The sequence below is a fragment of the Podarcis bocagei genome (genome assembly GCF_964188305.1).
Source record: "Podarcis bocagei genome assembly, chromosome: 10".
Taxonomy (NCBI): Eukaryota; Metazoa; Chordata; class Lepidosauria; order Squamata; family Lacertidae; genus Podarcis; species Podarcis bocagei.
Genome location: NC_138135.1, coordinates 31,171,162 through 31,185,509, shown reverse-complemented (window position 1 = coordinate 31,185,509; position 14,348 = coordinate 31,171,162). Strand labels below are relative to the sequence as shown.

The following is a 14,348-nucleotide window of genomic DNA, read 5'->3' as shown; positions in this document are numbered from 1 at the left end:
ACTGGATAGCCCTTCAAATAAAGGACACATGCAGATAGATGAATGTCATTTGCAAAGTAGGACACATGGCCATCCTCCCTCTTTGCCTGTGTTTGAACAGGTCCTGAAAGCCTATTTCTTCTATGTAGGTCACCAATGACTGTTTCTACACTGACTTCCTGCTGTTTTTACCTGTCATTGTGTTTCAATGGCTCTTTTATTGTTTTAAATTATTTTTGCAAGCCACTTTGCATAGATGTTATCCTGAAAGCTGGGGTTAAGGTATACACAATTTTAAAAATGCATTAAAGAAAGAATGATCGAAAGAGAAATTTATCAGCCGTGTGGCAAGTAGAAATGCAATTGGCATGGCCTGCAGATGCACAAAGGGGAAAAGATTCACTTGTTGGATTTCTGTCAGGGAAAAATAAATGTTGGCAACTCTAGTTACGAACCTCGGGGAATTTTCACAGGGCTCCAAAATAATTGCACCCAGTAGGCATTCTGTATCTAAGTTGGCTGGTGGACCTATGGACCAGGCATCAGCATATAGCCATAGTGGCTCACAGGGGGCAGACATCCAGTTTGCTAGAGAAATTATTTGGGGTGATCCGAAGGTTATTTTTGGATGAACTTTTGCTTATAGCCCAGTTCCTTTTTCAGTCAGTACCTTTTGAATGAGTAATGCATCAGGAACTGCAAATAAGGAACGAGAAACAAACACCAGCCTCATACAGGGCTATAATGAGTAAATGCGATTTTGTCTTCAAAACAGAAAGTGAGGATGAGGGAAGCAGAGACTCAAAGGGGTTCAGAATGTCAGGGCTGGTTGTCTGAGACAGACTTTTGCTTGAGCTTATCAGTGCTGTCTGTTTGGCTAGGACTCTGCCAGCCTATCGCTGCTGAGCCCATTTCATCACTCTCTCTGCTACTCACTTCCCCTCCTTTATCCACTCTGCTGACAGTCCTCTAGCAAGGCAGCAGAGATTTGCCTGCCCCTACTCACCCCTGCCTGTGCCTTTTACCAGCTGTGCAAGGTGCAGATATTTAAGGAACAAAGAACACACTCCAGCATGTTCTTGAGGGAGGAGGCTGCACCTGTTTGATTTGTGTCTGTTGCACAGCTGTTGAAAGTGCAAAACTCTTCCAAGGGGGAAGAAACATACCACCCCAAAGATGGACATATAGGCATTAGTCCTAGCAGAAGGCTGCCCCCCCCATTCAGCCATATTTTGACTTTATCCCCTTGGAGCAAATGAGTGTAACTAAGACAGGGAAAAGTTGCCAGGCAACTATTCAGCAGCCCTCTAGAGGGGGGACCAGAGGGAGGAGGAGGAGATGGTTGGGAGCAAGCAGTGTGTTACCTTGGCTCTTCAGAGCATCATTCATTCCACATCTTGCAAGCTTTTGTCCTCCAAACTGCCCTTCCCCACCCTCCCCAAGTGGTCTCCTCTGGCACTCCCCCATTTGAAAAGCTACAATGTCTTCTGCTTTTGGTAAGAAGAATTGCTACAAGATTCTCATGGAATGAAAGATATCAAATAGGTAAGGGGATGGCTTTTCATTGGGAAAAACATTGTTGTTATTGTTGTTATTATTATTATTATTATTATTATTATTATTATTATTATTATTATTAAGATTTTTTAACTGTCCTCCACCACAAAGTCATATTTGCACACACTCACACACACACAAACACAATTTACAATCAAAAGTCTATAGTAGGTCCCAAAACATCTTGCACAGGTGTCAAAAGCCCAGGTAAAGAGGTGTGTCTTCAGCATGTAATGAAAGCTATCCAGCCAAGATGCCAGATTTAGGGGCTGCCACAGAGAATGTCTTCTGCCGAGATGCCACACTGCTGAATTTCCCAGGGTGGTGAAACTACCAAGAAGGCCTCCCCACTGCCATTCTTAACACCCAAGAGGTTCTTTAGGGCACTAGCTTCACATAAGCTATTGAACGACTTTGTGAGGAAGAATGATGTGGCATGAGAACATTTAAGCACAGCTTTCAGTGCTGATCTGGAATAGGGCAAAGGCCGAAAACAGAGGACAAAAAGCATTGGACGACAGACCGGTCACAAGGAAGACCTTGGGCTTAAGTAAATATTCAATCCTGCTCAGTATTTACATTTGTGCGTGCATGCGTGTGTGTGTGTGTGTGTGTGTGTGTGTGTGTGTGTGTGTGTGTGTGTGTGATATTTCAGATGAGACCGCACCAGGCCACAACCACAACGGGAAGCTGCAAAGGTAGGCCTGTCACTTTGGGGTCACACTGGTATTTAGAATTTCTCTTCCCAGTGAGGAAGCAGAGGCTTGGAGTTCTGATGCTGGGTTACAGGTGGCTATAGAGTGCAGCCCAAGCCTTCTCCTTATGGATGTGTTGGTGCAGGGCCTCTAGGGAAAAACTACAGAGGCAAAACATGAGGCTTCACATAAGGGCCGTTCATAGGAATTTTTCTGGGGGAATGTGGCAATTGGCAAAGTAAAAGCACAGAAAGGAGGAAAGAGGCTAGTTTCTATCAAAAAGTGATAAGAATAGAGTCTGTACATTTTGTCACATATCTCAGGTCCTACAATTGCTAGAAACTTACCGGTACTCTTACTTTTAAAATGAAAGCTGGGAATTCGGAGGCTATGGTTCATTATTGGGGAGCAATTGACCCCTTGCCTCCATGGATATCCATTCTTTTTATTCTGACTTTGCTGGCCATGAATGTGAGGAGTGATTAGTGCTGTGATTTATCAGGAACAACTGCATTATTGTGTCAGAAATAGGTTTATAGCCTTGTTCTATGCCCTTTGGCAGAGGTAGGCAATGTGGACAACAACATTATCATTGGCTATGCTGTGATGGGAGTTGTGGTCCACAACATCTGAAAGGCACCACACTGGACTTCCCCGATCAGGTGCTTTCCAGATGTTTTAGACCACAGCTCCCATTATCTGCCGACCAATGGTTGTGCCAGCTAGGCCTGGTGGGAGTCATAATCAAAGCCATATGGAAGTCACCGGGTTGGGGAGGGGCTGGTATGCACATATATTTGTGTTCTGTTGCTTCTTTTCACCCTCGGTCTGCCACATTTAATTCTAAACTCAAGGCTGGTTCTGTCATTGGGCAGAATGAGACAGACACCTCAGGCGACGGATACTAGGGGGCAGGGAGCCGGACAGAAGAATTGTGCATGCCATATGCATCCCCTAATCTAGCCTGCTGCCCTCTGGTGGGATGGAGGACATTTTCTGTACAGGCTACAAAATGTATTGGGCCATCCCTGAGAAGCCTCAAGTGGAGGTCAGATGTTGCTGTTTTGCCTCACTGACATCTTACGTGCTTATTAGTGACACTTGTGACAGTTACCTCCTGATTGGATCGGAGCAGGATTTTAGTCCAACAAAAGGCCACGTATCTTGTTTTGCAGAGGCTGTTTTAAGGGGTTCTCGAGTGGCACTGTGGGTTAAACCACAGAGCCTAGGACTTGCCAATCAGAAGGTCAGTGGTTCGAATCCCCATGATGGGGTAAGCTCCCGTTGCTTGGTCCCTGCTCCTGCCAACCTAGCAGTTCGAAAGCACGTCAAGTGCAAGTAGATAAATAGGTACTGTTCTGGCGGGAAGGTAAACGGCGTTTCCGTGCACTGCTCTGGTTCACCAGAAGTGGCTTAGTCATGCTGGCCACATGACCTGGAAGCTGTACGCCAGCTCCCTTGGCCAATAAAGCGAGATGAGCGCCACAACCCCAGAGTCGGCCATGACTGGACCTAATGGTCAGGGGTCCCTTTACCTATTTGAATGGCTGTTGGGTCCAAGTCCAATTTAAAGATAAATGGCCTAGGAAGGGGACAGCAGGGGCCTGAAGTCACCCATCAGCAGTTAGACCTGGGCAGCAGACTGGGCAGGAGCACAGGTCCCCTGATCACAGTCTTCCCCACTGTGGTAAGATGTATGACTATTAAAATTGTTTAAAAATGCACTCAGTCTAGTGGTGGCTGCAGATTGGGATGGGAATGTGTGGGATATACAGCTGTGAACTTATGGAGATGACATAAAATAGAGGAAGCTTTGAACCCACCTTTCCACTAAGTTATCATGGTTTTATTGTGATGATTCTAAACCTCAGCTATGGAGAAAGGAGAGGAGGCTGATACTTGCTTTGCTTGTTTGGTAGGTTGTCCACAATGGAGGGAGAGGAGCAGGAGGACCATTCAGAGGTGCAGCCTCACCAAGCCTCACACAAGCGTGGACTCTGTAACTGCCAGCAGTGCATCCCACTCTGGGTAGTCTTGGTGCTGCTGGGCTGTGCTGGAGCGCTAACTTGGTATTTCATAGGTAACTGTTTGAGTCTTTCATTGTTCTTCTCTGGGATGGTTGGTGATCTGAGATGGGGGGAGAAATCCCATTCGGTTCACATTTAAATGTGAATTTGCCTGATTCACACTTTCCAAAACAATTCAGGAAGTAAACACAATGATCCTTCGAAATTCGCACTTATCTCAATTTTGCATCTCTCCAGCCAAGCAATGTATGAAAAAACACATAAACTGAAGTGTGCATCTAAATGCATGTCTTAGTGCAAATAACATGCAAGATTGTGTATGGTAGGATTTCACACAAAACTCTTAACAAATTTTCGTGAGGGCTGTAAAAAACAACAACACACACACACAAATGTGGAGAACTGAATTCCACTAATGTGGAGAACTGAACGTAAGAATGGGAAAATAGGAAACTGAGAGAGAAAAATCACATCCCTGTTACTGATGCAGCATAGTGGGGGAATGAGGCCAGTTCAAGTGTCTCAAAGACACTTCCATCTGTACCTGACCTGGCTTAAGCCCTCCTGTTTGCTGCTCACTTTTGACATGGTGAAGTCAACTCCTCTTTCATGTGGCTGAATGGGGAAGTGATTGTATGTCACTCAAAATGGTTTGAGGGAGAATCTGCAGCTGAGATGCAGGTCAGCTTCATGGGAAGGTTGAAGCAGTCACACAATCAGTCCACCGCACCATCATGGAAGCATCTAGGTCCAGCATTATCACAAAATATGCTAATTTAACTTAATTATAGATAGCTGGCTAGAGGAAGAATCTGATAGATATCCTGTTGGGATGGCTACATTTTAATTCGCTTAGGTAAGCATCAAGAGAAGTTGCCCCAAGCATTTTTCCCAAGAAGCACTGAAAGATACAAGTTTTGAATTTTATTATACATGAAAGAAGGGAGATTCTAAGTAAGTTACACTTGACATATTATGACAATTAGTTTAAAGATTTCGGGAATTAAACAGTTACATGTGGTTTAATTAAATACAGTATGCTGAAGTCTTATTTATATTGTGGCTAAGTACTGCAGAATTTGTTCAATATAGCACAGTAATGGTGGGGGCTGACTTTTTAGAGTGGGGGAGGGACAAGACTTGGTGCTAGAGCGTCTGCCTTGCATGGAGAAGGTCCCATTCTTAATCCCCATCATCTGCAGGTAGGGCTGGGAGTGCCCCCTGTCTGAAACCCTGGAAAGTCACTGCTGATTGGTGGTATTTGCAAAACCCTGGTGCAGTGCTTTGCAAGCCCCAACAATCAGCTGATGAGCAGTGCCTGCAAATTCCCTTTTGGCCTAGCCATGTCCTTACCTGTCCTTCACCTGATGTCAGGTATAGGGTGGCTCCAAGGGCCAACATGGGCCTAAGGTTGCTTACAGGACAACGGTTCCCCATTATTGGTGTAGACAATACAGAGTTAGGCAAGGAGTCTGTCTCAGTATGAGGCAGCTACCTGTGTTCCTATGCTCGCTATAGAATTTCGTAATCCGGCATTTATTGAGTATATAATTTTGTATTTTTGATTTAAAAAAAAACCTTGATAAACAGATTAATGTTCTTGAAATGCATGGGGATTTAAAAAGAAAAGTGCCTTCCTTCCTTCCTTGGCTTTCTCTTCATCTGTTTTTCATCCTCCTTGGCATTCATTTTTCCTCTCGTTTCTCCTTCCCAGCAGAGGATCCTGTTGCACCATAGTGTGCAGGAAGCCCTGCAACAAGAATGAGCTGGGCACCAGATTCTTTGGATCCACTGGTTCAAAAGCCCCACAGCCCCTTAGCTATTCACCAGGCAGGAGGTGTAACAGGAAGGAAGGAAGGAAGGAAGGAAGGAAGGAAGGAAGGAAGGAAGGAAGGAAGGATTGGCTTTCTCCCCCCCCCCACCTGCTCAATTTAGCACCCTGGCCAGCGCAAGCCAGCCCAGCTTAGAATGTGGCAGGGGACCTGATGCGCCACTCCCCCACCTACAGTCTGAAGTGGTACTGTCCATTCTAATACTACTTCATTCTGCAGGTTTCATTATGGTGGCCATACATCCTGCTTTGCAGGTGAGGGCCTGCCATTTATTTATTTTACTTGGATCTCACCCTTCCCCACCAGCCTGGCTCCTTTGGCGGAGTTGTCTGAGTGAAGTCTACCCATTTTAAGTGTGGTGCAGTGAGAGCCCCTGTGGTATCTTGGTTCCACTGTATGGAACTCATCCATGTGTCTCATCTTCCTGGCAGACTACAGACCACGCCACACAGCATCCCTGCACTTCTACTCAGGCAGCCTAAGGATCCTTAATCGACAGTTTTCCCTGGATCACGGGCGGATGGAATCCAGAGGCTTCTGGACAGAGACAACAAAGACTCAGAAGATGGTAGGGGCATGACTTCATGAGCTACAAACGGTGTTAGTGTGAGGCATTAGTACAGAGGTTATTAGTGTGCAGAATTGCCAGCTTCTCTATGGGTCCTCCTCCAGTATCTTTCAAAGCAGTTTAAGTTGTGACTTCCCCTGAGTCATTATTGGGTTTCCCCAGCAGGAAAAGCCTCGTCTGCTAAATTTCTACATTTCAGTCTGCAACAAAAGGCACATAAGCAGCCATAGGTAGCCAAGCACCCTACTTTACAGAGGACAGTCCTCTATTTTAAGGTGTCTTCTATTTGAACACCGAAGCCCAGTTTACAGATAAAGACCCATAAGAAGGGAAAGCAGCAGACATGGTCTATTGACATGGTTAGCACCTAAACAGCAGAATGAGCAGGCCAGGTACACAGCTCACCTGGTCACAATCTTCCCTGCTATGGTAAAATGCATTGCATTGCTGCTTACATTATAGCAATTGTTTCTTTTTCATGATGTGTTTCTTTTTCATGATGCATTTGGGGCAATTCAGAAGCAGCACCCTAGAGCAGAGATTGTAAAAATAAATATGGCAATACTGGTTCATGCCTGAATGCTGAATGATAGGTGAATTATATTGTGAGAGAGACTGGGTATTATTTTCTGATGACACCATTGTCTGGTAATGACTAGAGAGCATTCTTTTACAGCTGAAAGACCTCATTCATGCCACCGATTTGGCTCCTTACTACAACTCCAGCACTGTCTATGCCTTTGGGTGAGTGAAGCATTATTAGCCTGTTTGAAAGCTGCCCTTAGAAGCTGCAGTGTGTTTATTTTACAGAGATGAAGAATCTGCCATACTTGCCCCCAAATGATTATCGGTCGTGACTTTGGGTTAATACACCTTAAAGCTGGAAATGTTTAGCTAGCTGCAGTAGCAGTGGCATGATTGCCACTATTGAAGCTGGGATAGCTCAGCTGGTAAAGCAAGTGACTCTTAACCTCAGGGTCGTGGGTGTGAGCCCCACGTTGGTCAAAAGGATACCTGCATTGCAGTGGACTAGATGACTCTTGTGGTCCCATCTAACTATATGAATTTAAGATGCGCAAATGGAAAGGAAGAAGCTTTATTCTCATTGCTATTTCATATTTAATTGAAGCTGCGGAGAGAGCTCATTGGGAGTTCTGGGGCAAGGTGCCCTCAATATGTTGGTAACATTCAGCTCCATTTCCCCATAACATCTGAATCAAGAAATGCTGTGTAGACCCCTGACATGTGTCTGGACAGAGCAGTGGGATGGATGAGGGAAAATAAATGGGGCTTGAATCCTAACTGGTCCACTGCCTGCCCTGGATGGGGTTGCGCTTCCTGTGAAGGAGCTGTTTGGGCAAGGTAGCCATAGTTGCTAGAAGTGTCTTTTCCAGCTGTGCCTGAACTTCGTCCTAACACAGGAGAGGCTGGCTACAATAGTCAGGCATTGGTGACATCAAGACTGGATGACTGCAGTGCACTTTATGTGGGCTTCCCTTGAACTTGACCCAGAAACAGCAGTTAGTGAAAAATGCTGCAGCACGATTGCTGGCAGAAGGGAGGCCTTGTCAGCATGTAACACCTCTGTTCAGAGATCTGCACTGGCTGCTGATATGCTACTGGGTCCAGAGGTGGAGCTAGCTGCTGCCCATGGGGGCAGGGCTAGCCGCCCACGGAGGTGCATCTGTGGCGGCGCAAGTCCCAGGGGTTGTGCTGGCAGCAGGGAGCATCCTAGGGGGGTGCCCCAGTGACGGTGCGTGTCCCGGGGGTCGCCCGTGGCAATGTCACCGCCCCATGGCACCCAGGGAGGACCACCCCCACTGCCTCCACCGCCCCTACCTTTCTCCACTACTGACTGTGTCAAGTTCAGGATGTTACCATTGCTATGTAATGCCTTTAATGTATTGGGAACAGTTTACTTGCAGGAACACTTCACCCTACATGTGCCCATTTGACCGCTTTGATCTACAGAACTCGTTCTGCAGTTGTAAGAAACTGATCTTTTAGTGTGGAAGAACCTGCACTTGGAACTCCCTGCCAATTTGAAATCAGGCAGGCCCTTCACTGAACATTTTTCAGCACCTGCTTAAATTATATTTTTGTTTAGCAAGCCTATCCAGGCATGTAGATGTTTCCACATTTTAATTTCTTCTATTGTTAATTTTAATTATATTTAATGCTTTTGCGGGGGGGGGGGTATCAATGCTTTAATACTTCCTGTAAACCACATAGAGGCTTTATTGCACTCAGGTAAAGGTAAAGGTACCCCTGACCATTAGGTCCAGTCATGGATGATTCTGGGGTTGCGCTCATCTCACTCTATAGGCAGAGGGAGCCGACGTTTGTCCACAGACAGCTTCCAGGTCATGTGGCCAGCATGACTAACCTGCTTCTGGCAACCAGAGCAGTGCATGGAAATGCTGTTTACATTCCCACCAGAGTGGTACCTATTTATCTACTTGCACTTTGACGTGCTTTCGAACTGCTAGGTTGGCTGGAGCTTGGACCGAGCAACAGAAGCTTACCCCATTGCGGGGATTCGAACTGCCGACCTTCCGATCAGCAAGCCCTAGGCACTGTGGTTTAGACCACAGCGCCACCCACGTCCTCTTTATTGCACTCAAGCCTTATATAATTTTTGTTAAATGAATTAAAATAAATTAAAAATCCATTTGTTTTCTCCATTTGCTAGGGAGGGATCTCTGACATGTTTCTTCTGGTTCGCCCTTCAAGTCCCCAAAGGGCAGCACAAGGAGATGACTGCAGAGAAAGTGAATGCCACGCTCTACAAAGAGCTTCTTGGCAGCACCGATGGAACAGGACACCTCTCATACCAGACGGAATACAAGGTTGACCCAGAATCCTTGGTTTTGCTAGGTGAGTACTAATCGCATATGTGCAGTTTGTACTCCCAAGAAGGAAGAGCTGCCTATGATACCTATATAGTCTGAAAAAAAGATTGCCTGACTCCGCAAAAGAAAAAGATGAGAGGAAACACAGGGCGGATTGAGTGTGTCTGTCAGCAGGGTAGGATGCTGACAATATAAGACCAAGAAAGGAAAGATGCAGTGAGATGGATCCAGACTTAGTCATACTTCCTGACAGTAAGAGCTGTTCGACAGTGGAATTTGCTGCCAAGGAGTGTGGTGGAGTCTCCTACTTTGGAGGTCTTTAAGCAGAGGCTTGACAACCATATGTCAGGAGTCCTCTGATGGTGTTTCCTGCTTGGCAGGGGGTTGGACTCGATGGCCCTTGTGGTCTCTTCCAACTCTATGATTCTATGATTCTATGATTCTATGGATTAGAGCAGATGAAATCATGACTAACTTAAATCCCATTTATTTCAGTGGGTCTACTCTAGGGATGAGGGAGAAATTCAGTTTGTATTTTAATGTAGTCCTATCGAATGTGCACTTCCCAAAACAATGCTTGACCTGAAACACAACTATCCGTCAAAGTTTCCACTTTTCCAAATTTGGCTTTGTACTTCTCCAACCAAATAACTGTGAGCAATAATGTGCATGTTGCGGGGGGGAGTGTGAATTAAAATGTACCAAAAAAAGCATTATATGAAGGGGAAATGCTTGCAAATTTGTATCGTAGGAGATATGCACACTAAAATGCTGGTGGACTTCCGTGAGGATTCTTAACAAATTTGCAAATGGATGTGGAAATGTGGCAAAACTGAACTTAAAACTGGAAATATGAGAAAGCAGATTTGACAAATTCTTCAATTTCTCATCTAAGCATAACTGAGTCTACATCCAACCCAATGTCTCCCCTTTTTGAAAGGAATGCTTTCTGAAGATTTATAAATCTTCCTCAAAAAAGCATGTCCTAATTTTAATAATAATAATAATAATAATAATAATAATAATAATAATAATAATAATTTATTATTTATACCCCGCCCATCTGGCTGGGCCTCCCCAGCCACTCTGGGCGGCTTCCATAAAAACCAAAAATACAATAAAATATCACATGTTAAAAACTTCCCTGAACAGGGCTGCCTTAAGATGTCTCCTGAATGTCAGGTAGTTGTTTATCGCTTTGACATCTGCTGGAAGGGCGTTCCACAGGGCGGGCGCCACTACCGAGAAGGCCCTCTGCCTGGTTCCCTGTAGCTTTGCTTCTTGCAATGAGGGAACCGCCAGAAGGTCCTCGGCGCTGGACCTCAGCGTCCGGGCAGAATGATGGGGGTGGAGACGCTCCTTCAGGTATACTGGACCGAGGCCGTTTAGGGCTTTAAAGGTCAGCACCAACACTTTGAATTGTGCTCGGAAACGTACTGGGAGCCAATGTAGGCCTTTCAAGACCGGTGTTATATGGTCTCGGCAGCCGCTCCCAGTCACCAGTCTAGCTGCCGCATTCTGGATTAGTTGTAGTTTCCGAGTCACCTTCAAAGGTAGCCCCACGTAGAGTGCATTGCAGTAGTCCAAGCGGGAGATAACCAGAGCATGCACCACTCTGGCAAGACAGTCCGCAGGCAGATAGGGTCTCAGCCTACGTACCAGATGGAGCTGGTAAACAGCTGCCCTGGACACAGATTTGACCTGTGCCTCCATGGACAGCTGTGAGTCCAAAATGACTCCCAGGCTGCTCACCTGGTCCTTCAGGGGCACAGTTACCAGGGAATCCTCCACACCTGCCCGCCTCCTGTCCCCCAAAAACAGTACTTCTGTCTTGTCAGGATTCAACCTCAATCTGTTAGCCATCCATCCTCCAACCGCCTCCAGACACTCACACAGGACCTTCACCGCCTTCACTGGTTCTGATTTATCTGAGCAGCTGATTATCTGGCTGCATCCTGGCCACTTGGAAAAATGAAGATGTACTATATATTTCATACCTTATCCAGCAGAAGTATCCCCTCTTTGCTGGAGATATTATCCCATTCCCAGATCTTTGCATGCTAAAATCTTAACATGCTCACTCACCCTCCAAACAGATGGTCAGCATTGTCTGCTTCTCAGCGATCAGCTGGCTGTCACATCTGATCAGCCATCTTTTAGAGGCATGAGTAGGAAACCTATAGCCCTCCAGATGCAGTAGGATTCCAAATCCCATCAGACCCAGGCAACAGGAACAGTCCGCAGGGATGGTGGGAGCTGTAGCTCAACAACATCTGGAAAGCCACAAGTTCTGTTACTTAGAGGATACGCACAGGACCTAATCTATCATGGATAATGGCAGGTGCAGATCAGCTTGCTAGATGTAGCAATTAAAACGACGTTGAACGACGTGGCCCAGGGAGAGAGGGAAAAATAGTGAACAGCTGGCTTCGCAAATGGTGTAAACAGGAACGGTTTGGATTCTTAGATCACGGACTGCAGTTTCTTGAAGATGGACTTCTGGCAAGCGATGGGCTGCACCTCACAACGGTTGGGAGGAATGTTTTTGCCAAAAATCTCAGAAACCTCATCAGGAGGGCTTTAAACTGACTAATGTGGGGGAGGGAGACAGTGCTCCTGAAGGTAGGAGTTTATCAATTGATGAAGATGATCATCCAAATGTCATAGACCAAATGGAGCAAACAGCACGCAGACCTAGTGGTGGGAGGAAAAAATCCTTAAATAAGAGACACGGGGGAATGATTAATGGACTTCAATGTCTGTACACTAATGCGCAAAGCATGGGAAATAAACAAGATGAGCTTGAGCTCTTGGTACAGCAAACTAAATATGGCATAATAGGCATCACTGAAACCTGGTGGGATAAGTCCCACGATTGGAATGTAATAATGGAGGGATACAATCTATTTCAGAGAAACAGACCAGACAAGAAAGGAGGAGGAGTGGCGTTATATGTCACTTCTACACTGCTGGTGAAACACTTATTCCCTCTTTTCAGAGAACGCAGAAAATTCCAGGGAATTTTAGTATTTAGCGGTAGGAACAGTTGGGATTTGAACAAAATATTCTCGGAATCATCTTGAATAAAACTTGGCTTGTTTGCAAAAACAAAACAAAAGCCCATGACAAACAGTTAAATGAAATAAAGCTGATGCATTTGCACTACAACTCTAATATTTGCCTGTTTTTACAGTCTTTCCTATTTCAGTGCATTGTGCCTGCCCATAAAACTGGCCTTATTATTAGCTCTTTGTATATTAGATGCTTGCCCCTTTTGCCATCGAACATGTCAATGAATGGATTTTGGTTTCTAATTTCTCTACCTCACCGCTGGCAAAAATGTTAAATGAGACCAACTCTATATGCTTCCGAAAATCTCCCTGCTAAGAAATTGCCATCATTCATCATTACCTTTTATTTACAGTTTTTTCCATTCCTGAGGCATTCTGCGTGACGCTGCTCAGCTCTAAGTAATTTGTGTATTATAATTTTGCAAATCACACTTAGCAAAGAGCGGAAGGACACATTTCAACCTATCTAAGTGACAAAGGCTATGCCCTGGCATCATCAAGTCTCAAACCCACTGTCAAATCTCGGTGGGATTACAATAGATTATGTTATCTGGAGCTTCTGAATAATCTTCAGTTTCCATCACATAGGTAGCCATATTGGGCTCAGACTTACTGGTGCATCCATTTTGCACAATACACTGAACGCAAAATGTTTTATATTAAAAAGTGAGGCAAAATAATTGCGCACGGGCAACAGAAAATGCATAAGGCTGTAATGCCCCCCCCCCCCCCGCAACACTCTTAGGATGAACCTTATAAATAAAGCCTTTAAAGCCAAATTACCCTGCATCTTTTGCCTGACAGTATGTTTCTGCATTCGTTATACTCGTTCTTTATATCTTTCTGTTCAAGTGCTTCAATCCAGCTTGTTATAAAAGCAGATGTCTAAGTGAGTAAGAAATAGATGTACTTTGCTTTGTTCCGTATGTCTGTGGCTTTTACATAAGAATCCCATGCAAGCCACTTGGATGTTTCAGTGCTGCTGAGAATTCGATATGTTCAAGGCTGAACATGTCAGGCTTCCACCTAAGCTGCTTCCCTCTGTTCTCTCTATCGTAAGAACACATGAAGATGCCTGCCGTTTCAGGCCAGTCGCCCATCTAGTCACGTTTCCTGTTCTCACAGTGGCAAACTGGATCCCTATGGGAAGTCCACAAGCAGGGGCCAAGCATGCTCTCCCTTCCAGTGGTTTCCAGCAACTGATACTCACATCGGTGTAGCATGGGGAGGGGGCAGAGGGGCGGTGGCCCTGGGCACAAAATTCTGAGAGGCATACAACCAGGCTGAGCTCCTACCGCCTTCCAGAGCCATTGGAAGGCAAGCCACACCCGGCCTGGGCCTTCGGGGCTGGGGTCGTGCCTCCTTCTCCACATGGCCAGTCAAGGGACTCTCACTTGCAACCTCCTCCTGGGCTGGCCAATGAGGTTAGACCAGCTCGCCCTTCCCTCCACACTGGCTCCTCCACCGCCATGCCTCCACCCCAGCTTCCCAGTCCACCAGTCCACCAGAGGGGCATAACACTTGCCCCACCCTGGGTGCTGGCAACCCATACTTTCAGAGTCAGGTAGGTAGCCATGTGTGCATGCACACAGAAGCTTATACCAAGAACAAACTTAGTTGGTCCCTAAGGTGCTACTGGACAATTGGCCCGAATATAAGCTGCACCTGAATATAAGCCACAGCTTTAAAATTCGGGGGGGGGGGGAGAGAGAAAAGAAGACAATATCCAAATACAAGCCACTCCCTTAAAATTCTGCAGGCACTCAC

At 45.7% G+C, this 14,348-nt stretch overlaps 1 protein-coding gene across 1 annotated transcript in view; it reads left to right on the top strand.

Moving 5' to 3' along the window:
- The first annotated feature begins 2,191 nt into the window (after nt 1–2,191).
- The window catches only part of TMPRSS6 (transmembrane serine protease 6), a 31,959-nt gene continuing 19,802 nt past the window's right edge, over nt 2,192–14,348 (top strand). Inside the window, exons 1-5 of the mRNA XM_081211106.1 lie at nt 2,192–2,234; nt 4,151–4,311; nt 6,522–6,658; nt 7,335–7,402; nt 9,351–9,535. Of these exons, the coding sequence (XP_081067232.1) occupies nt 4,161–4,311; nt 6,522–6,658; nt 7,335–7,402; nt 9,351–9,535 (541 nt within the window). The 5' untranslated portion in view covers nt 2,192–2,234; nt 4,151–4,160. The remainder of the gene's footprint in view (nt 2,235–4,150; nt 4,312–6,521; nt 6,659–7,334; nt 7,403–9,350; nt 9,536–14,348) is intronic.